The sequence below is a fragment of the Polyodon spathula genome, chromosome 59 (assembly GCF_017654505.1).
Source record: "Polyodon spathula isolate WHYD16114869_AA chromosome 59, ASM1765450v1, whole genome shotgun sequence".
In the NCBI taxonomy this organism is placed as follows: Eukaryota; Metazoa; Chordata; class Actinopteri; order Acipenseriformes; family Polyodontidae; genus Polyodon; species Polyodon spathula.
This window is the reverse complement of record NC_054592.1, coordinates 992,345-1,016,021: the sequence shown is the minus strand read 5'-3', so window position 1 is coordinate 1,016,021 and position 23,677 is coordinate 992,345. Positions and strand designations below refer to the sequence as shown.

General features: G+C 47.8%; 1 protein-coding gene across 1 annotated transcript; it reads left to right on the top strand.

The window, feature by feature from the left end:
• The first annotated feature begins 396 nt into the window (after positions 1-396).
• Positions 397-23,513, top strand: LOC121307796 (chromodomain-helicase-DNA-binding protein 6-like). Its single transcript, XM_041240076.1, has 37 exons — positions 397-612; positions 1,443-1,945; positions 3,407-3,557; positions 3,675-3,824; positions 4,153-4,218; positions 4,675-4,733; positions 5,059-5,176; positions 5,442-5,528; positions 5,811-5,945; positions 6,148-6,269; positions 6,646-6,889; positions 7,361-7,537; positions 7,898-8,041; positions 8,503-8,758; positions 9,193-9,403; positions 9,558-9,753; positions 9,922-10,086; positions 10,342-10,521; positions 10,733-10,843; positions 11,130-11,332; positions 11,745-11,944; positions 12,673-12,832; positions 13,579-13,668; positions 13,782-13,885; positions 14,331-14,439; positions 14,818-14,887; positions 15,334-15,382; positions 15,938-16,157; positions 16,400-16,608; positions 17,086-18,633; positions 18,938-19,092; positions 19,203-19,418; positions 19,697-20,095; positions 20,509-20,691; positions 20,931-21,068; positions 21,392-21,496; positions 21,894-23,513. The coding sequence occupies exons 1-37, from the start codon at positions 565-567 to the stop codon at positions 22,740-22,742; spliced, it is 8,130 nt and encodes a 2,709-aa protein (XP_041096010.1). The 5' UTR covers positions 397-564; the 3' UTR covers positions 22,743-23,513.
• The last annotated feature ends 164 nt before the right edge of the window (positions 23,514-23,677 follow it).

Here is a 23,677-nt window from a genome sequence, read left to right as displayed (position 1 = left end):
AGTAATCTTGATAAATACTGTACAGTCTTTAATGGTAATGAGGTAGGCATTAAAAAAGAGCCTTCTGTTTTAACTGCAATGTTACTTTGAACTCCTGCACAACCACGCGCATTTTCTATGAGGCTCTTTATCGGCTCAGCGCACTTTTCAGAGGTATCACACTGACTGCAAATTAATTACGTTACTTCTATTTTAACATGAAATTCTTCCACTCGGTGAACATGTTAACTACAGCCATGCAGATAAATAAAACACTTTAACTGAAGCCGTTGTGTTCTGGGAGATGTTAGTGGAAGTTCTAGGGGAGGCGGGAGGGGAGGCAGACAAGCTGTGCAGTAAAATTGCTGTGCGTATTTTTAATTTCAGGTTTTTTTTTTTATTATTATTTTTTTTTTTAATGTGTAGAAACAGCCGGCACGCAGCTCGTCTGGTCCGCTGGTTCCTCTGTTCGGTGTTTGCAGGTTACCCCACAGTACAGTTTCTTGGCTTGTTTTGAGCAGTCCATGTGCCACCATGTCTCCTCTGGGATGTCCTCAGCACTGATCGGTGTCAGTCTCCACAAACATGGCTGCAAACCTGCGCTGCTTCTCTCCCTCTCTTCATTCATTCCACGTGAGCAAACAGAACGAAAGAACTGCGTTTTCAACCGCTCTTGTGTATTCTCATGTCACCTTGTATTTTAATGTTTTTCTTTCAAACATGTTTAGTCTAAGCAGCTAAGCTAGCTGAAGATGGGAACATTGACCTTGTTGCAGCTGTTAAATTCAATCCTATTGATTTGAGATGAAGCCTGAATTGATTCCAGTCCCCTGTAGTGCTTGCAGTGTAAATACTGCAGTATGTCACAGAATCTGGTCTGTGTGTGTGTGTGCCAGTGTGTGCGTTCAGTACAGCACAGCTGTTCCGGTTCATGTTTGGTGGCAAGCGTGTGTGTCCTTATGAAGCGAGTGTCTGGTCGAACGCTCCTTGCTGTGATCACTCAGACCTACTTGAAAACTCGAGACTGGATCCTGAGAGTTGAATTGTTTTCAGAGTAAATGTCCTGCGCTGCACACATGGGGCTGATTGATCAGTTTGGGACTAGAAAAATGAAAAACCTGATTTTTAAAGTAATCTATATCAATCATCAAACCAGCCTCCTGGCTAATTCATTACTGTGGTTCCTAAATTGTACCAGGTGTACAGTAAACTGGCTACAGTAATAAAGGGCTGTTCTCTGTCTTGGAAATAATGGGTGATTTGAGACCTGCTTTGTTAATGCTATGGACCCACAGCCAGTTTCATTAAGATAATCAGAGAATGACCCTGGTGAGATTTCTCATGGAGCACCCACTTGTTAACTGAAATGATTTAAACCAGGTAAGTGAAAGCACCTGTATTGCACGTGGCACTGGTATGTATGTGTGTGTTTTCACAGCTCTGTCTTCGTCCCCTCTTTCCAGATGGCCTCCTCCAAGGTATTAAAGCACACTCCAGCAGCAGCAGCTGTCTCCACTGCCGGGGACCCAAACGCACAATCCTCCTTCCCCTGCAGCCAGACCAGCCTGCAAGAGCAGCCCAGGGCCTCGGGACTGTCCAATCACTGCATGGTGCATGCCAAGCCGGGCCTGGGTCAGGACCCCGCTCCCCCCATGAACGGCATCGAGGACAACTGGGGAGGCAGCAGGGTGAAGAAGAAACGAAAGAAAAAAGAGGAGGAGGAGCCGGGTGGGGGGGCAGCAGCGAAAGGGACGAACCAGCAAGAACCCAAACCAAAGAAAAAGAGGGAGCTCAAAGAAGGGAAGGAACCGAAAAAAGACAAGCAGCCCAAGGAGGTGAAAAAGGGCAAGGAGCTGAAGCAGCAGAAAGAACCCAAGAAGACGAGGAAACCGCAGGAGACGAAGGGCCCCAAGGAGAAGAGAACGGCCGCTGCGACGAGCCCCAAGAGCAGGGGCCGGAAACCCAGGTAGGTGCAGCAGGGAGCAACTCCGGCCGTGCCCACAGGCCCATGCAGAGAGCCAGTGATCCTTGACTCCATACTCTCCAGCCGTGCCCACAAGCACATGCAGAGAGCCAGCGATCCCTGACTCCATACTCTCCAGCCGTGCCCACAAGCGCATGCAGAGAGCAAGCAAGCCCTGACTCCATACTCTCCAGCCCTGCCCACATGCAGAGAGCCAGCAAGCCCTGACTCTCCGGGTTGATGGCTAAAGGCATCTACTGCGAGATGTGTTTGCTTTGTTACCATTTTAGGAATGCAAAACTAGGATTTATTTATAAAACAATGTATTCTGTACGGTTATTTGTAGTGATACTGTTACAGTTTATGGATTTCTGCGGCCGGCTGTAAGAATGATCTGTTTTACACTTTGTAGCACAAGCATGAGTGTGAGCCATCTCTCCCAGTGAAACTGAGGAAGTAAGAGGCTGAATGCTAGTTCCTAAAGGACAGTCTGTGCAGTGGTGTTGTCTAGAGGAGGGACCCCATCGTAGCAAATTAGTTTTAAATTATTTTACAATATAGGCTTGGTGGTCCAGTGGGTAAAGAAAAGGGCTTGATAACGGGAGGCCCCCATTTCAGTTCCTTGCTCAGCCACTGACTCGCTGTGTGTGTGTTACCCTGGGCAAGTCACTAAACCTCCTTGTGCTCCGTCCTTCGGATGAGCTGTAAATCCGAGGTCCTGTTGAAAGAGACTCTGCAGCAACAATTGTTAATGCATAGTTTACCCTGTCTCTGTAAGTCACTAAGTAACTAATTGGTAATAACTAATACCAATAATAATTCCTGGTGTTCTGGTTCCAGCTCCTGCTAGTAAATGAATAGCATTAATAATTAATTCCGAGACTGGTCTGTTGGTGTCAACGATCCAAAGATAATTTGGAGATGTGTAATTTAGTCTAGATGCCCTGTGGAATTGTACAATTATTGTTTTTCTTCATGATTTTAATTGATTGTGGGCTACTCCATGATTTTCTTTTTCAACTCGTATTGTCAATTAAGTAAACGTTTTCTTTTATGAAATGGTTAGAGTTCTCCAGAGGTGTGACTTTTAAGTACATGCTTATATACACACATATATTTTTTTTAGCAGCTAATGATGTGCTTGTGTATACTATGCAAGTAGTTCTGCAAGCAAAACGTACTTCACATAACTGACACGAAGAAACTAGCACCCTCCCGGGGTGTGAGAGAAGTGCTGGATTAGAGCTGAAACGATCCTTCAATTAGTCGCGTTGGAATCGTCTTGTTTCACATAATGCTGCAGAAATACATTCTAGAGCTGAGCGGAGTTTCAAGTTAAGCAGGAAGACAGGAACACAGAAAGATTTTTAAATAGACGTGATTCTGTGCAGGGATGCTGTTGGTAGTCCTGGATTCCAGTCTAGCAGATTGACTATGACCAGGGTTATTTCTGTTTACCTTCAGCAAAGATCAGGTCCAAACTCCCGTGGAGAAGAAGAAGAAGGGGAAGAGGAAAAGCGAGACCACTGTGGACTCCATGGATTCTGATGAGAACATTTCTCTGACTCCCCACATCCCCAGTGCAGAGGAGACCACTGATTCCACAGACGGGCAGGTGAGAACTTGAGGCTACAGAAGTTTAAATAACTCGGCTTGCAGATGTCTTGCAAAGCCAAGTGTGCATGTTACAAACAAACGTACGCACAGCACTGCAGCAGCTTTCTTTTTGCAGAAGCGGCGCTCGGGCCGGCAGGTGAAACGGAGGAAATATAACGAAGATCTGGATTTCAAAGTGGTTGACGACGATGGCGAAACGATCGCTGTGCTGGGAACAGGGAGAGTGCCGGCGCTGCCTTCATCCACACTGGCGTGGCAATCCGAGGTAGGGGAATATACAAATGTTCTCACACACACCACACACACCTCACTGAACACTCGTGCGTCATACACACATACATACATAAACACACACGTTTCTGACCACTCCAGATTAACGAATGGGGTACTTCCTTCAGTCTGCTTTATAGTGCTTGAAATGATGACAGTAGGTCTGCCACGGTGTTTCAGGCCAGGCCAGGGTTAGGGAGGTAAATGATTGGTCCTCGATGCTGGAAGGACCTCTGTCTTTGGGGTACTACATACAGGTTCATGCAGCTGCATCTTGATTTGAACACAGAGAAACCTGTGTTTTCATTTGATTTGAATTTCAGGAGCCCCCGGAAGATGAAGCCAACATCATTGAGAGGATCCTGTCATCTCGCTGGGTGAATAACGAGGTACGGCTGAAGGAGATGTCGTTCTTGTGAGGTCAGAGCAAACAGGCACAGTTTAAGGTTCAGGGCAATCCAAAACTCTAAGGCTTTCACCATGAGAAAGCCTCTCATTATATGAAGAGCATCCAGACAGGGACCTGCACGGCACTGCTGTGGATCCCTTTGATTTCCATTGTTTTTATTCTCACTTTGTCTCAGGCCTAATGCCACCACCACTATTCTTTATAATGGCTGTGGTTCAGCCCTGTTTGGAACTGGCCTTTCACTTCCCGCGTGAGGGTCAGGTAGACCCCAGTCAGTAGAAGGTTTCGTTGAGGCGAGGCAGCCATGTTTCTGCACAGTATTGCTGAGAGATTTCATTTGAACTAATTCTAGCTTTGTTGGTTTCTCCTTGAGTGCTGTGTGTCGGTGACTGAGGTAATGAAAAGGACTGAAGTATGAAGTGTGTTTCTCTTTCAGACTTCTCCTGGTGAGCCGACCGTGCAGACTGAAGAGTTCTACGTCAAGTACAGGAATTTGTAAGTGTGTTCATGTAGGCGTTGCAGCGTAATCTCCAATGTCTCCTCTCCAGGTGACTCGCATTGCAGTGCTGTTGAATTGTAGTGTTTGTCTTTAGAGGGACGCTTCTCATTGTCACAATGATCCTTCTTGAGGTCCACACCCTTCTCATAAACACCTTCCCCACACTCCTCAGGTCTGCTCATTTTAACAGTGTCAGGCAGTTTTAACAGTTGCTTTCGTTGTTCAAGTATGATCTGTTCTGAGTGAAGTTGATTGTTTGGAGAGCATGTGGTCTTAGTGTTCATTCCGAAGTCTCTAAGAGCCTGCCTGTCCCGTTCACAGCTCCTACCTGCACTGTAAGTGGGCCACACTTGAAGAGCTGGAGAAGGACCCCAGGATCAGTCAGAAAATTAAGCGCTTCAGGAACAAACAGGCACAAATGAAACACATTTTCACGGAGGTGAGAGAAATCGCTTTTGTCCTCTATGTGTTTTTTTTTTTTTTTTCTTTGGAACTTTGTGTCTGTTTTGTATTTATACACGCAGTCTGCTACGTTTGAAGATTAACGTGTTCATTGTGAGGTGTGCATATCATGTGCATGCTTTCTGCTGATGCGTATTTGTGTGATGAACCAGTGAGTCGCTGCACCTCTGTGCACCAGCACTAGGGCTGCAGTTTCACAGTGCAAAGGAGCACAGCTGTAGTTGCCTTTCTCTTGGTTGCAGCCGGACGAGGACCTGTTCAATCCAGACTACATTGAAGTGGACAGAGTGTTGGAAGTCGCCCACACAAAGGATACAGAGACTGGGGAGGTAGGTGTGGAAATCTACAGGCTCTTCTGGCATTCGTTTAGTCTTTAGGGGATGATTTCAACCCCCACCCCCTCCCAGGATTTCATTTAAACCAGGATCTGAAAGAGAGACATTTTTCATGGATGGACTGTATATGTGAGATGTCAAAACAAATAGGATTGTGATATTCTGCATGTAATATATATCTCCGTACATCCTACTCTGCCATGGGAATCTGGTTTGTTGTGTTTAATATGGATGGGTCATCTGGATTCTCGTGTGTGCGCGCTCTTGCCTCTCTAGGAAGTTACACATTATTTGGTGAAGTGGTGCTCCCTGTCCTATGAAGAGAGTACCTGGGAGTTACAGGAGGACGTGGATCCAGGAAAAATCAAAGAGTTCGAGGACATCCAGAAGATCCCTGCCATAAAGCACATGGTAGGAGCCTATATGTGCTGCTGTGAGAATTTAAGCTGGCTGCATGATATTTTTGCTACAAGAGATGCATGTTGTGCTCCTTGTACACAGCCAGCACGTTACACACGTGTGCGTGTTGCATTGTGAAGAGAAATGAAACGGGCTCCAAATGAATGAGAAGATGTACATTGCAGTGGAGCTCATTGAAACGTCCTTGTTGCAGGAGCGCCCGGCCGCAGACACGTGGCAGAAGCTGGAGTGCTCGCGGGATTACAGGAACGCCAACGAGCTGCGCGAGTACCAGCTGGAGGGGATGAACTGGCTGCTGTTCAATTGGTACAACAGGTACAGGAACACGTGGTGGGGGTGGTGCTGGCAGCACAGGAATATATAGCTAGAGGAGAGGGGCGGGTTACTCCAGCACTCTCTATTGTGGCTTTCAGGTTTCCAGTCATTGGCATTGCACAACACTGCTGTGCAGGTAACAGAGAAGCAGGAAAAAAATAAAATATATAACACCCTATTAACAAAACATTGGTAGAAATATGTTGGTATAAAATTTTTATTGGACCATAGTGTAGCATTCAAACACAGTGATTTCTCTGTGGATTGCATCACATCCCCTTTGTAAAAACCCACTTTGTGCTTTAGTCTTACATACTGGGCAAAGCAGACCAATACATGTTCAGATGTGCTTGATGGAAAATATCTTGTTCCTTAGAAAGAACTGTATCCTGGCGGATGAGATGGGCTTGGGGAAGACCATCCAGTCAATCACGTTCCTCTATGAAATATTCCTGCTGGGGATTCGAGGGCCTTTCCTCATTATCGCGCCCCTGTCCACCATCACCAACTGGGAGCGCGAGTTCCGCACCTGGACTGAGATGAATGCCATCGTGTACCATGGGAGCCAGATCAGCAGGCAGATGATCCAGCAGTATGAGATGCTGTATAAGGATGAGCAGGTAAGCGCCCTGCTTCACACGGCACACCCCCGCAGCAGCACCGATATTTCACTGTTACTTGATTTCAAGGTGTTGGGCTTGCTGGCATCGACTTCATCTTTGCACTGTTAAAAGCTGTTTTTTGACCTCCTTGTAATTTTAGTTGTAGGTTGTTCTTTTCAAAAGCAGGTCTTGCAGTTTTTTTTAATACTTAAACCACTGTTAGAATCAATAGAATGTAGGTCAGCGTGTTTTCATGGTCTGTATTATTTTTTATTCTTTAAAATCATCAGCATTTTAGCAAGACTAATATAATTCATCCAATGCTCCATCATAACTTCTTAGGTGAAACTAAGCCAAGGATTCAAGTTTTAGCTTGTGCATTCGTTGATTTTAAACGGTCAAGCTTGCACGTTTTACCCTGTGTGCAATGCTCTTGAAAGGCGGTTGGTTGAGGTGGGAGTCACGTTTGCTGCCCCTCCGTCTCTGCAGGGTAACCCCGTCCCGGGTTTGTTCAAGTTCCACGGGGTCATCACCACCTTCGAGATGATCCTGGCTGACTGCCCGGAGCTCAAGAAGATCCACTGGCGCTGCGTGGTGATCGACGAGGCTCACCGCCTCAAGAACAGGAACTGCAAGCTGCTGGAAGGGCTCAAACTAATGAACCTGGTCAGGACCCAAACCCGTCACACTTTAAAAAACTCATGATGACTCTTCTGGCTTTTAGGAATAAAGATTTTTTTACTTTTTACCTGTGTTTTCTGTTGCATAGTTTAAGGGGGAGTCATTGTTTAAACCTCTTGGTTGGGACTTTTAAACTTTGTCATGTGAACAGTTTTTATTTTTGTACGTTTTTGAATTCCTTAGTAAATTTGGAGCTTATTCACACCCTTGCACGTTTTCTCTCTGTTTAGTCTTTCTTTTTCGTTGGGTGAGATGGTGCATCTTGTTTGTGCGCTTGTGCTTTACAATGGCTCAGTTGAAAAGTTTCTGTCTTGTTGAGTTCTAGGTGATTTTTCTGCTCTGCAGGAACATAAAGTGCTGCTGACTGGCACCCCGCTACAGAACTCTGTGGAGGAGCTTTTCAGTCTCTTAAACTTCCTGGAGCCCATGCAGTTTCCCTCGGAAAGCACCTTCCTGGAGGAATTTGGAGATCTCAAAACGGAGGAACAGGTGAGAGAGCGGAGGCCAGAGTGAAGACACTTTTTCACCTGGTTTTTACACCTCCACTAGCAAATCACATTTTACAAATCAACCAATCAGAATTTTGTCATAATTCTAGCATGCTTTATCCCAAGCTATTCAAAACGACAAAACAAAAGCAAATATATATTTAGTAATTCCTGAGTACTATCTCCTGTTATCGATGACTCTTATTGTAGGAGAGATTTTTATTTTGCACGGTTAGAGCAGCCAGCCATTTGCCTCAGTTCTGTCATCTTGAACTTAACAAGATAACCCCTCATATACATTAAGAGTCGACACACACATCTTCTCCGAGCTCCCAGGTGTTCGTGTGTCCTAGCAATGCTAATCCCTCAGTGGAAACTCACTGTGTTTGTTATTTCCTCGCCCCTTTCTCTCTGCTCACCTTGTGTTTGCGGTTTCCTGGCCCCTTTTTTTTTCTCCTCCAGGTGAAGAAGCTTCAGGCGCTTCTGAAGCCCATGATGCTGCGCAGGCTGAAGGACGATGTGGAGAAGAACCTGGCCCCGAAGGAGGAGACCATCATCGAGGTGGAGCTCACCAACATCCAGAAGAAATACTACCGAGCCATCCTGGAGAAGAACTTCACTTTCCTGGCCAAGGGGGCCAACCAGCACAACATGCCCAACCTCATCAACACCATGATGGAGCTGCGCAAGTGCTGTAACCACCCCTACCTGATAACCGGTGGGTAGCGGTACCTACACCAGACCAGACGCCATGTCTCCACCTTCTTCTAATCATGTGTTTTTAAAGTTTAACGTTTCGTTTCTGAAGAGCTAATAAATCCTCGCTTGTAACCTAAGCTGTAATGTGGTGCTATTAATTATTTACTTAATCCAAAACATAAAGTCGGTTTCAATTTCCTCAACCAGCTGCCAGGCAAAATCCCTTGTGCCAAGAGAAATTGAAAGGTACCGCACACAGTCAAACAAGTTTATTTACTTGTCATTTACTGAAGCCTTGGAGATTGTCCTGAACATGGATAAATAGGAGCAGACTACTGTCTTGCAGCATTTTCTGGTAAACCGGTCTCGGGAGCACGCCGCAGTCACACGCTGGGAACACAAAGCCTGACTCTGAGCTCCAGAGTTGTGATGGTTCTTTGTTGTGTCCCCCAGGCGCGGAGGAGAAGATCCTGGAGGATTTCCGGAAGAACCACAGCCCCGAAGCCTGGGACTTCCAGCTGCAGGCCATGATCCAGGCAGCGGGGAAGTTGGTGCTCATCAACAAGTTGCTGCCCAAGTTGATCGCCGGCGGACACAAGGTGCTCATCTTCTCTCAGATGGTGCGCTGCCTGGACATCCTGGAGGACTACCTCATCCAGAGACGGTAAAGGGTGGGATTGGAGCGATTGCAGCCATTCCATTAATCTAACCTCATTGGCTGCAGAATTGCACACTTCAGACTTGCACAGTGAATGGAAATGCACAGGGAATGTTTGTTTGTTTTTTCGGTGGCTCAGAAGTTTCAAACCTCATTTCAGGTACACCTATGAGCGCATCGACGGGAGAGTTCGAGGGAACCTGCGCCAGGCCGCTATCGATCGGTTCTGCAAAGTGGATTCGGACCGATTTGTATTTCTGCTGTGCACAAGAGCAGGGGGCCTCGGCATCAACCTGACAGCTGCTGACACCTGCATCATCTTCGACTCTGACTGGAACCCACAGAACGACCTGCAGGTGAGCTCTCTTACACGATTACCACTCTGAATGCAGGTCCCTGGGGACTGCTTGATTCCAGGGTTGGTTTAGCAGCTCCGGTGTGTTCTGCTGCTTCACTGTATCTTGTGGATGAGCTCGCCGGGTCGGTTCTCTCTCTTAAACCCCTTGCCTCCTGTGATCCCGCAGGCTCAGGCCCGCTGCCACAGAATAGGCCAGAGCAAAGCGGTCAAGGTGTATCGCCTGATCACCAGGAACTCCTACGAAAGGGAGATGTTCGACAAAGCCAGCCTGAAGCTGGGGCTGGACAAAGCAGTGCTGCAGGACATCAACAAAAAGGGAAGTACCAACGGGGTGAGTGGCATCCCATAGCCGTTTAAAACATGTAGTCCCCCCCAACATCGACGTGACAACCTGCTCTATTTATACCTCTTTAACTGTGTGTTTATAAAATAGATAGCATAGCATGCTATGTGAGATAGAAGCTCTTTTAATCTACCACTCTGACTGGGAGATAAGCGTGTATTTTATAGCACCGTCCCAGGAGAGCTAGTCAAAGTGGCGTGGCCCCGCCCTGCCACCCAGCGTTCACTCGCTCTGCTGTTGCAGGTGCAGCAACTGTCCAAGATGGAGGTGGAGGACCTCCTGCGCAAGGGGGCGTACGGAGCCCTGATGGACGAGGAGGACGAGGGCTCCAAGTTCTGTGAGGAAGACATTGACCAGATCCTGCAGCGCCGAACGCGGACCATCACCATCCAGACCGAGGGCAAGGGATCCACCTTCGCCAAGGTAGACAGAGCGGCACACCTGCAATGGGCCGGCCAGATGCATTATTATTATTGTTTTTGTGAAAGTTAAATGAAAATGTCAGGCACTGACAACTAGTCTTAACGTTTTCACAAGATTCACTTCCCTGAATTGAAAGGCTGTTCTTCTGGTTCATGGCTCTTTGTGGTTTGTGATCTGCGCAGCGACGATACCTTTTGGTCTTCTCTTGCAGGCAAGCTTTGTATCTTCAGGAAACAGAACTGACATTTCTTTAGACGACCCCAACTTTTGGCAGAAGTGGGCGAAAATAGCAGAGCTGGAACTCGATTCCAAAGATGAAAAGGTAAGGCCTGGAAATGATTACAGAACCACGTTTTGTACAACTCAAGCCTCTGAAGAGCCAGCTGCAGCTGTGCTCATCTTTGTGCACGGTGTCATCTCTGTGTGCACTCTGCTCTTCTGTGTACAGCACTCTGCTCATTTAACAGATCTGGCTCATCCTTTTCATTTCAATGTAGCACAATACTGAAGCTGCTTTATTTTTAATGTGTTTTAAAGCAGGGCAATAATGGCATCACGTGCACCATGCAGAGACCAATGTGGTGCTTGTGACTTCTCTCCCCCTGCAGGAAAGCTTGGTGATCGACACCCCGCGCGTGCGGAAGCAGACCCGTCATTACAACTCCTTCGAGGACGACGAACTGATGGAGTTCTCCGAGCTGGAGAGCGACTCTGAGGACCGGCCGTCCCGAACCCGCCGCCTGAATGAGAGGAACCGCCGCTACATGCGGGCCGAGTGCTTCCGGGTCGAGAAGAACCTGCTCATATTCGGGTGGGTCTGGGTGCAGATATGAGCAGAACAGCAGGAGAACGTTTACACACAGATACTAGCTGTCTTTAAACAGGAACCAAAAGAAATGTCCAGGACCAGTTGGTGCCACCTGGTGGCTGAATGTTTTAACTGTAAGACCTCTAACTTCCAGCATGTCGGACTGCTCCGCGCACCTCCTTGTAACACAGTGAGATAGTTTAAAGTCATTCTGAATAGTTGAGCAGGCTCACACAACTCATTGTAACACAGTGAGATGGTTTAAAGTCATTCTGAATAGGTGAGCAGGTTCTCTTCACAAAGCTAGCACTCTTTGAGAAGCATGCTCCCGAGGGCCCTTGCGGTGAGGAGGACTCTGCTCAGCTTTGGGGAGTGCATTGTTTCAGTGTGTTTTTTACTGTGTGGTTGGCTGCAGCTGGGGCCGCTGGAAGGACATCCTGACCCACGGCAGGTTCAAATGGCACTTGGTAGAGAAGGACATGGAGCTGATCTGCCGAGCGCTGCTGGTCTACTGCGTCAAACACTACAAAGGAGATGAGAAGATCAAGAGCTTCATCTGGGACCTCATCACCCCCACCAAGGACGGGCACAGTCAGGACCTGCAGAACCACTCCGGTACAATATATAAGTAGATAGATAGATGGTGATTAGAAAGAAAGTTTTCCACATCAATGATATGGTGCGTTAACATGGTAAACTTTCTTTCTAATCACCCTGCATGTATGTGTGTGTGTGTCTGTAATATATATATATATATATATATGAGAGAATGCCTCTCCAGAGTTACAGTAGTTCACAGCAATGGCAAATCATTCATGCATGCCCTGCTTGATGACACTCTGAGACGAGGCTGGACGCACACTCAAAAAATGTCGTCTTCTTTAAGACTTGACCGCTAAAATTACATATCAGATTCCTCTTGCATTGTTTAAACAGACAAAGCACGCATTTCGAAGTATGTCTTTATCATGTGTTGCAGCGATTTGTCAATCAAAAAACAGATTTGTCATGTGATAGACACCAATCAATCCAATAGTTAAACCATTAACTGGATAATAGCTGTAGGCATTATTTAAAGTTACAGATGACAATTTTCACTTATCATAGCATTTAGAATCGGTTGTTAATCCATATATAGTGCATTTAATAACTTTAAACACTGTTCTTCAATGCTACAGATTAGAAGACAGTGGAACGTGATTTTCATCTCCGGCCACTTGACGAGATGCCATACAAAGATTAATTATCTAATTGCATTTTTTATTTTTTTTTTTATTTTTGGGCTGGTTCGTTTTAGAGTAAAAGTGATATAGCATCAAAGCCTGTCATGTTGTGCTCCCCAGGCTTGTCTGCGCCGGTTCCCAGGGGGAGGAAGGGGAAGAAGCTGAAGAATCCCATGTCCCTGCCGGAGACAAAGAGCGCAGACTGGCTGCTCAGCTGCAACCCAGAGATCCTCCTTCATGACGACAGTTACAAGAAGCACCTCAAACAGCACTGTAACAAGTGAGGCAGTGGGCTGTGTTTCCACACTGGATTGATTACTGTGTGTACAGGCTGCTTCGACCGTGACCCTGAGAGATCAGGACCCATGGGATGTTTGCATGTGTGACTTGCACTGCATGTTGCAATGTGGAATCTCTTACTGGCCACAGTGAGACCATGCTGTTATAAAGAGAGCGGACCGCGTAACCTTTACTGCCCTGGGTATCTTCTCAGACTTATTTAATACCTGTTTTCTCAATGTCAAATATATTGGACCCTGGACAGCAAAGGGTTAAAACAGTGGCAGCATTATTAGTGCAAATCAGCTGAAGCAAGTTTGAACGAGAAGCAGCTTTCAAAATTTCTGACAGATTCTGGTTTCCATTGTCGTTTGAACAACTTTGGTGCACAACAAGGTTCTTCAGCTGAGGTCTGAGAGCTGTGCTGGGCAAATCTTGCTCATGCCTGTGTGTGTTTGCTGTGGTGCTGGAGAGTCTCTGCTGTTCTCATGCCTGTGTGTGTTTGCTGTGTGCTGGAGAGTCTCTGCTGTTCTCATGCCTGTGTGTGTTTGCTGTGGTGCTGGAGAGTCTCTGCTGTTCTTGTGCCTGTGTGTGTTTGCTGTGGTGCTGGAGAGTCTCTGCTGTTCTCGTGCCTGTGTGTGTTTGCTGTGTGCTGGAGAGTCTCTGCTGTTCTCATGCCTGTGTGTGTTTGCTGTGTGCTGGAGAGTTTCTGCTGTTCTCATGCCTGTGTGTGTTTGCTGTGTACAGGGTTCTGCTCCGAGTGAGGATGCTGTACTACCTGAAGGCGGAGGTGTTAGGAGAAGCGGCTGTCAAAGCTTTAGAGGGCATTCCCAGCCGGTAACCAAACACACAGTATTATCATTGTTACTGTTTCTGTGCTTTGGCTTCGTGAGTGTGAGCCAGCAGATAGGGAGGCTGCTCAGTAAACTCTTCCCCTCTCTCTCTCACAGCGACCTGGACGTGCTGCTCCCCGATATTGACTACCTGGAGATTCCAGTGGAGTGGTGGGATGGGGACGCTGATAAATCTCTGCTCATAGGCGTCCACAAGCATGGTGAGAGCTGTTCAGGACTGCAGTGTTACCTGCGAGAACTCTGCATGTACTGTACAAACCCACAAAGAGCTGTACAATATGCAATCAAAATGTACTCTACAAACCCACAGAGTGCTCCACCTTTTGCAATCAAAATTGTATGCAGACACAAAAATGTTGCGGTTAAATAGTTTTTGTGATCTGTTGAGCGTAACTTGGGGCACTATTCACAAAACTTTAGGGATGCTGTTCTGAAGAATGTTTGTTTTTTCTTTGGGGTTTAATTCAATTAAAACTGTTTTAGAGGGTAGATTTGTTTATTCAACTTTTTAAAGTGCTGTTTAACCTTCAATAATGTACATTAACAACCCTTCTAATCAAAAACTTTGCGTAACAGTCCTGAGTGTTTCCAGTCCTGTCTCTTGAGGTTGCTGATGGGCTCCTGTGCTGCTCTGTCTCCCTCCAGGGTATGAACGGTACCATGCCATGCGGACAGACCCCAAGTTGTGCTTTCTGGAGAGGGTGGGGATGCCTGATGAAGTGGAGCAGGGGGTTGCAGATGTGCTCAGTGAGAGGTAAGGCAGTGCCCACTCTGATCAGCAGCAGAGTTAACTTCACCTGGCACCCTGGTATCAAAGCTGTATAGTGGTCGTGTTTAGCAAGTCAATTTTAATGAGGTTTTCTTTAAATTAAGTTTGCTTCACCCATTCCAGTTTTTACTATGAGCTTGATTAGCCACATTGTACAGGTAACAAGCTCGGGAGAGTCTTATTAAACTGATAGAAATCAGGAATGGATCAAAGTGCTATGCAATGGGAGTCTTATTTCCATCCCTGTACATCAGTTTAGAGGATTTTTCTAACTTGTTATAAGTAACGGGTGAGGAGGGGAAAGCATCCGATATAGACAGTCAAGTGTAGATTTTCTGATTTGCTTGTTTTGTTTTCCTTCAGGAGCGACACAAGTAAAGAAGATGACTTGGTCAACAAGGAGGCTGTGGAGTGCGATAAAGACTTGGCTGAGGTAAGTGATTTCACATTGAAGATGTCTGTACAGCTACAGGTACACACCCCTTTGTCTTCACTTTGTGTCAGTGAATGCTGTGATCGAGTCCCCTGTAGTGGGAATGGTGCTGTGTCCCAGTCTGTGTCCGGTGCTCACGCTGGTGACAGTCCGTGTTGGTAAAGAAGTGGGTTGAAGGAGATCGTCACCGGGTGTAGTGTGGGTCGGAGTGCCATCGCTGCTAATCTTCCAGAGGTTCAGTCTTTCAGAGAGAAGAGGAGAAGTCCTGTTAACTAACATGACCTTGGTGAAATGCTGTTAGTGTTAGCATGGGACATGATGTGCGGTGACTCTGGCACGATGATAAGTAAACTGCATTCCCTTTTTCCGTTCTTCATTCTCCAAAACACAGTGACTTCGCTCTGAAACGCGTCTCGTCTTCAATTGTGTTTACTGTTTTTATGTAGGAGGAAGCTGTCGCCTGTAACAAAGACAAAGTAGAAAATATCACTGCGGGTGAGTGAGCTGCTCCTTCTCCGCTGTCAAAGTGAATCCTGTGATGGCCTGCATGTCACTTGAAAACATTAATCACAAAACAAAAAAAACTCTGTACAGACAAACATTTATTACACCGTAAATACAGTATAATCGTAAATCTCGAAAAACTACTCACTTCTAAATCTTTTGTAGTCATTTTTGTATTACTTTAGTATAAATACATGTTAATTTGGATTCATATGTTGTTTTTTTTCTGACTTTATGTGAACGAAGAGACACACATTTGCCCGTTTTCCCGTTGGAAATAGTGATATTTTGAAATATCACTGTCCTGGTCACAAAAGCAAAGTTTGTGGGAATAATAGCCATTTTCTATACTTTTGAGGCATAAGCAGTTAGGAAATAACACTTACTACCCAGGAACAAAAATTGTGTTACGTAGTGTTATGTACAATGCATCTGGGTGCCAAAAATACCAAAACATTACCTAAAACAAAGCCATTTCCTGTATTAGGGTTTAGCGTTCAGCCTTGTGAAGCTGTGTGCGTGTGTGTGTTTGTGCTTTGGTTAAAGCCCTAGACTGCTCCAATCAAGACAGACCTGTGTGGCCGGTTGCTTCCTCCTTGACCGCGAGACTGCGCCGGCTGATCACTGCGTACCAGCGCTTCAACCGGAAGGAGCTGATTCGGAGCGAGTTCCTGGTGCCAGACGGTCATGGCACCTGGCATCTGTCCGAGGAAATGAGGAGGAGAGTCGTGGAGCCGGACCCCCTGTTCCTGGAGCTGCAGAACAGGTGACTGCGCCTGTAGTCTGTACACCTTTTAAAATTATTACATGCTGAGAAAAGAGCCAGGAGACACCAATATCCACCTCCTCATTGATGCCATGTTGATATGAAACAGACACAACTGTCATGTGAGCCTCAGTGTTTAGCCCCTGAAGCAGCTTGTATAGAAAGCCCAGATAGAGTGCTTGTGAACGATGCAATACAGGAGCTGTTCCTGAGGCTAACCTGCAAACTCTCTCGCTCTACAGGTGGACCAGAAGGGAACAGGCAGATTTCTACCGGACGGTCTCTTCCTTTGGAGTGGTTTTCGATCCTGAAAAGAAGTGCTTCAACTGGACGCAGTTCAGGATGTTCGCTCGGTTAGAGAGAAAGACAGACCAGAGCCTGGAGAGGTATTTCCACAGCTTCGTGGCCATGTGTCGCTGCTCCTGCCGACTGCCTCCCAGGAAAGACGAAGGTAGAGGGGAGCTGAGCTTTCTTACTTAAGAGCTGCTGTGAAAGAGTTAAATGCTGCCCAGCACTGTGATTCAGAGAAACTGGAGGTGAACAGGCTGTTTTCAGTGTCTAAACTACCTCAGCTTTATTGGTATTTACATTTTACTTTGTGATTTCAGCTAAAAGTGCCCTTAAATTTTCCCATCGCCCTGCATGTAGAATTTTTTTTGTCCTGTCCGAAAATGTTTCACCTGTACATAAATGACTAAGTTAGAATAGAGAGACCAGCCATAAACAGGTTTGATAACTACAAAAAGGTTCAAGTTATACACAAAAAAGGGTCATCCCTGTAAAGATGTAATGCAGAAGTCAAACAATACAAACCTTTGTTTTGCAGCAGGACCAAGTGGTCCCTGTAATCTAACTTGGCCAGTTCATCCGGATGTGTCGTGGGACCTGACCGTACTGGGAGATGCTAATGTCCAACTTGTGTCCCCAGGGCCACTGGACCAGCCCATGTTCGTGGAGCCGATCACGGAGGAGCGAGCGGCGCGGACGCTGTACCGGATAGAGCTTCTGCGGAAGGTGCGCGAGCAAGTCCTCCGGCACCCAGAGCTGGCCTCGCGGCTCCAGCTGTGCCAACCCAGCCTCTACCTCCCCGTGTGGTGGGAGTGCGGCAAACACGACCGGGACCTCCTGATTGGGGCCGCCAAGCACGGGCTGAGCCGCACGGACTACTACATCCTCAATGACCCCCAGCTCTACTTCCTTGAGGCGCACAGGAACTACGTGCAGAAGGAGAAGAAGCGCCACCCCGGCCACGCCCCGGCACGCTGCTGCCTCTACGATGCCAGCGTCAGCCAGTGCGCCTCCTCGGTCCCTTACCCAGGGACCCAGCATGCCATAGAGTCTGCAGGGAGCATCATGGACCCCTGTGTTGGGGAGGTGGGGCCGGGCAGTAAGGATGTGTTCATGGAGGACTCAATGAATCATCTGGCTTCTTTTCACCATGATGAGACTTTGGGGGCAGGTAATGCGCTACACGGAAAAGCTTTGAAAGACTCGTCCAACGCTTTCCCGTTTAACACGGACACTGGAGGGCAGAGCATGCTGAATACGTACAGTGTGCAAGCCGACGTGCAGGCAGTCGCAGGCAAGCTGCACGCAGATCCTTTAGGGAACGAGCAGAGCCACTGCGAGGCCGATCTGATGGCGCCGTCGGGCGGCCTGGATGAGATGCAGACCCAGTGGGACAGCACGGAGCATACCAACGCAGTGGATATATTTAACGAATCTGGAGCGATCCTCGGGGCGCAGACCCTGGAGTCGGAGTTCCTGGATTCAGCCCAGCCAGCCGAGGAGAGAGCAGAAAGCTCCCTACCAGACTGCATGACCATGCCGAGCTTGAACTCCCAAGGCAATAGCATGGAGCTTTTACCAGCCAGCTTCATGCTGTTTAAGGAAATAACTGGTCCAGTTAATGTTCAAGACGAACCTGAAGTTCCAGCCATTTGCGATGATCACTGTGCAACTGACTACGTACCCTCTGTCACTGTGACGGACCTCAAAATGAACCACGACTGCGAGGACAGTGTGCAGGAGAACATCGGAGAACCCGAGGAAAAGCTGAGCGATTCTGACGTCACCCAGAGCGCGCCAAGCCTGTGCGACGGCAGCGAGAGCGTAAACCTGGAGTTCGATAAGGATGATCTCTCGCATGATGACCAGAGTAATGTAGAAGAGCCCGAGGAGGGACAGAGGGAGGCTGGACAAGGCTGTGTCTGCGACGTTGGAGATGAAAATACCCTCAGCAGTCAAACCTATGAAGGGGCAGACCAGGTGTCTCCCGCGTTCTCTGTTTTGGAGGCTCAACCTGCATCGTCGGGAACGGAGTCAGTCGGGGAGTTGAGAGCGGAGGAGTACAGCGAAGACCGGCACTTCACAGATGATAAGCCCATGAAATCAGAGGCTGGAGCTGGTCTGATAGCACCCAGACAAGAAGAGATGGAAATGTTTGCCCTGAATGATGAAAAACCCCAACCCACAGGTTTGTCAGGATATCAGTTAGGGGTTGTGGTTTTCAGGTTCATTTTAATTTAAGGTTTAATCTGGCTTTACTCCCACACAATAAAATAGGTTGAAACCAGGTTGGTATTTTATCATTCACAGGTAAGCCATCTAAAGCTTTAAATAGCTTTAATATACCGTTAATGCACTGAAGGGAGTATGCTTTGTTATCTGTAATAGTGTTCATGAAAAATAGCCTGCACAGTAAATGGCTTTGTGAATGTTGCCCAGTATCGGACTTGCAAGAGGAAGTACCCTCATGCCCAGTCTTCCTTCCTGTTCAGCTGTTCCTGTGGAGAGTTGTGAAGAAGATGCCAAGTACTCTGCCCATGCTGCTCGCTTTGAGATCCAGGAGGGGCTTCTCCAGGACATCCGGGAGCCCACCATCGCTCAGCTGCTGCAGGAGAAAGCGCTTTACTCCTTCTCTGAGTGGCCAAAGGTGAAAACCTGGACTGATTCCATTCAGTTCCATTGTTCCATATTGACAGGCTCTTGTGAGCTCCACTGAATGGTGCAATTGATTTTTTTAATGTTTTTTTTTTTCCCCAGGATCGGGTGATCATCAACCGGATTGATAACATCTGCCATGCCATCCTGAAGGGGAAATGGCCATCTTCTAGTCAGCAGTTTGACTCTCCGAGCTCTGTGTCTGCCCAGAGCTGTGCGAACAGCATCGCTCACAGAAACAATTTCCTCTCCGCACGGGTCCCAGCGACCCAGAGCCTGAGCTTCAGCATCGGGGCTGGCGTCCCCCACCTCGCCAAGGTAGGGGCTCACCTCTGTGGAGAGCAGTGCTGTAGTGTAGGGGTGGCTGCACTGTGGAGAGCGGTGCTGTAGCGTAGAGGTGGCTGCACTGTGGAGAGCAGTGCTGTAGCGTAGAGGTGGCTGCACTGTGGAGAGCAGTGCTGTAGCGTAGAGGTGGCTGCACTGTGGAGAGCAGTGCTGTAGTGTAGGGGTGGCTGCACTGTGGAGAGCAGTGCTGTAGTGTAGGGGCTGCACCTGGTAGACCTGACTGTAGTTGGTGCTGTCCCTTTGCTTGTCAGGACGGGTTGGTGGGCATGCCATTCATGCGGGACCCCAGGAGAAGCCGGCGGGGGTTTGAATTTGAATCGGAGGCAGCCTCCAAGCAGGGCAGGATGGAGAAGATACCGGTGGTTCTGAACGGCTGGCAGGAGGCCGCCATGGACCTCTCGAAGGCGGGGGACCTGTCCGCGGGAGGCTCGCCCAAGCTGGCCTCCGCTGGCCCCCTGCAGAGCTCACTGGGGCTGGACATGGCCGGGATACTGCAGGCCGGCCTTATTCACCCCGTCACCGGGCAGATCGTCAACGGTAACCTGCGCAGGGACGACGCAGTCATGAGGAGGAGGCGGGGCCGCAGGAAGAACGTGGAAGGGGTGGACCTGCGATTCGCCAAAAACAGAAGCCTTCAGAATCAGGAGCAGGTCGGTAACAGTGTTGGGGAATGACATCCAGCACAGCGAGACGAAGTAAACACAGCATATTGTTAATAGAGAAGGTGTTGTTAATGTACAGGGTCTGAAGATGCTGCTCATGAGGTTTCCAGCATGCAGATCAGTTGACTACTCAAGCACTAGCTTGTGTGCACACTACAGTGTATATTGTTTAAACCCATTCATAAACACATTCTTGGTTTTCTTTAAACCGATTACCAGCAGTACCGTTGTTCTGATTCTCCTGTTTGACAGGATCATGCTGCTCATTTTTTGTGTTGCTGTTGACCTGTAAGGGAGCCGTTACTGTTCGGAACATGTTCCTGGCGTGAGCGCATGTGAAGATGTCATGTGACTGCGGAATTCTGACACTGTTCTTCTCGCTTTGCTGCTTTTGTCCTCAGAATGGTCAGGAGGGTCCAGGCCTTCCTTGCTCTGGGCCCGTGCTGTCTGACAGGCGAAACCCAGCCACAGAAACTCAACAAGCACAGAGTGTGTTGATGGAAAGGGAGGTCGTCAACAAGAGCCTGCTGGAGTGGCTCAGGCAAAATCCCAACTACACAATGGAGATGCCCGCCTTCTCCCACGTGAGTGCAGTATTCCTGTTGCAGGGATAGAAAGAAGACTCCTATTGTATTTCCGTTTCACCCATTCCAGGTTTTACTACAAGCTTGATTTAGCTGCAGCGTATAGGTAATCTCAGGTGTGTCCTATTAAGCGCATTGCAAAACCAGGTATGTATCAAAGTGCTATGCAATGGGAGTCTGCAGAACACTTCCTTCCAGTGGAGTCACAGCGTCCAATCAGGTGCTTTTCTTTTCGACAGAACGTTGGGATTCTGCATGGCTTTGCGGAGCGACCCAAGCAGAGGAGGCATCGCTGCAAAGACCCCAGCAAGCTGGATGTGAACTCGCTGACCGGGGAGGAGAGGGTCCCTGTAGTGCACAAGGGCACAGGGAGGAGGGTAAGGGCACAGGGAGGAGGGTACACACACAGCAGTCCTGGCACCTTCACTTGCTCTCAGAGAGAGAGAGAGAGAGAGAGAGAGAGGATCATCAGCCCTGCTTAGCAGAAGTGGTGTCAGTCTGCTTGTGATTGTGTGGTTCATAATGCAAGCCTGTGTAACTGTACCATGTGAGGGGAGGGTTCATCACTACGAAGTAGCTGGCTCCAATGTGCCGTGTGTTGGAGTGTAGAGGAGAGGGTTAGGGCTCCAGTGTGTGTAGGTGTAGAGGGTTAAGGTTTGGGTGTGCTCTTGTACTGAGTGTGTTTCTTGTTGTGTTCTAGCTGGGCGGTGCAATGGCTCCAGCCATTAAGGAGCTGTCCCGGTGGCTGGATGCCAATGCAGAGTATGCTGTGACACCAGATTGGGCTGAGATCGTCAAGCACTCAGTATGGGTTTCTTTGTATTTCTTTATTTAAAATCACTACAAGAAACTTGAATTCAATGACTGTTTCCACTAGAAGTCTTTTTCAGAGACGTAGTCAACACGTTTCTCAATGAATTCAAGCTTCCTTTAGCATTTCGGCATTAGTGAGTGTTTAATAGATAAATAAATAAAAAAAATAATAATAAAAAACTGTAATAAAGATATTGTTGTGGTTTTTGTGCAAACTTTTTAGTTTCAGAATTCTGTAACTGTAATAGTCTTTTGCATACAAAGTCAAATCCTTCTGTTAAAAATCAAAGTGATTTTAATCAACAGTTATTATACATCATTAATGGTTTCAGAGTGTGTTTTGCTCTCGTTTCTAATTGATTGCAAACTGACGCGTCTGTATCTTGCAGGGGTTTCTCCCGGAAGACAAGTTCAGCCGCATCCTCACAGAGCCAGTCTTCAGAGACCCGGGCCCCAGGAGGAGAGGCAGGCGTCCCCGCAGCGAAGTTGTCAAGGCAGCCGGAGCCATCCCAGACTCCCCTTCTGCGATGGGGCCCTTGTTCATGAACGGACTGATCAGTGGCATGGACTTGGTGAGCCTCCAGAACCTAAGGAACATGCAGGGGATCCCCTTGACTGGACTCATGGGTTTCCCGCATGGGTTTGCTACAGCGCTTCCTGCTGGGGAAGAGGGCAAGGGCGGGCTGAACATGTTGCCCATGATGCTGCATGGCATGGCCGCTGTCCAGCCGCACATGTTCAGCGTCAGTGGACTCCTGAAGCCGGCAGCCACTGCAGCAACCAGCAGCACCACCGTCACCAGCAGCAGCACATCGCCTTCTTCCTGCAAGGTAGAGAAGGACCCTGTGGACGCACCCAAAAGAGAGGAGTCGGAGGAGAAGCAGTGTGCCAACAGCACCAGCAGCCACCCTGAGCCCACAGTAACTGCGAGCGGACCGCTGGCTTTCAATCCTTTTCTGATCCCGGGCGTGTCTCACGGGCTGCTGTACCCGCACATGTTCCTCCCGCACGGTGTAAGCATGGCGCTGCCTGGCGTGCAGCAGACCAGCTCCTCGGAGGAGAGCCCCAAGAGCAAGAAGAGGAATGTGAAGGAGGACGAGGCTGCAGATGAGGCTACCTCTCAGACTGAGACCCCTCCAGAGACCCAGAACCAAACCAGCACAGAACAGGAGCCGCCCCCGCTGCCCGCAGGGAACTGTGCAGAGCAAACAGCTGAGGAGGGGGAGGGATTACTATAGGACATCCTTCATACTGTACAACTGAGTTAACCAATGTGTGGTGTGTAGGTCAGAAATCTAAATGTAAAGTCTTTTATTATACACTTGTTATTAATGTTTTTATAGATCTCCTCCACAGTACTTTGTGATGATTCTAGCCCCCCTGTCTCAAGCTGATTTGAAACCCACTAGAGTGGCTCTAAGGGTTTGAAGCATGCAGAGTCCTGCCCCTGCCCTCAAGCCTGGCTTGTGTCCAGTGATCAGACTGGTGGTCTTTTATGAAACTGCTGCTCATGCAAACAGCACCCTGGGGGTTGGATTACAGCCCAGTGCTTCACAGCACTCTCAAAGCAGGTGGACCAGTATACTGTGCTGCAGCAGGGTCCCTCAGTATTCTGTGCTGCAGCAGGATCCCTCGGTATACTGTGCTGCAGCAGGGTCCCTCGGTATGCTGTGCAGGTTGTGGATTGTACCACACTCTTGGGGTCCTGGTCCAGTGATGCATCCTTATATTTTATTCTCAGTGCTCGTTGTTTCGTTTGTTCTCTTTGTGGCGAGGTTTTCTTGCTGGTGTTAACAGGGTTCTCAATTTCTTCCCACACTTGTATCTTTCCAGATCTGTATGCAAAAACAAAACCAACTCCAAATCTCCCCCCACACCAGCAGGAAAGAGAAATATCGCTGCTTAAAAAAAAAATAACAAAAGGAAATTCTAGAGGCCTTCAGAAGTTGTCACTGGGGATAGCTTCAAAGAGCCAAGGTTAAATACAGTGTGTATATATATATATATATATATATATATATATATAATAGATAATATATATATATATATATATAATATATTTTCGCTGTCTTTCGCTGTGTCAAACAATCCTTTTAAGTTGCAGTTGTAATGTATTGCAGAATGTGTGCTTTTAAAAGTCCCTGCAGACACATCTGTGCTTGTCCTGAATCAG

Bases quoted from the DNA above. Each gene is read 5' to 3' on its own strand.
- LOC121307796 (XM_041240076.1), top strand. From the start codon at position 565: ATGGCTGCAAACCTGCGCTGCTTCTCTCCCTCTCTTCATTCATTCCAC. The intron at 4,734-5,058 runs GTAAGTGTGTTC...TCCCGTTCACAG, and splicing joins TACGTCAAGTACAGGAATTT to CTCCTACCTGCACTGTAAGT. The intron at 19,419-19,696 runs GTAGGGGCTCAC...TTTGCTTGTCAG, and splicing joins GCGTCCCCCACCTCGCCAAG to GACGGGTTGGTGGGCATGCC.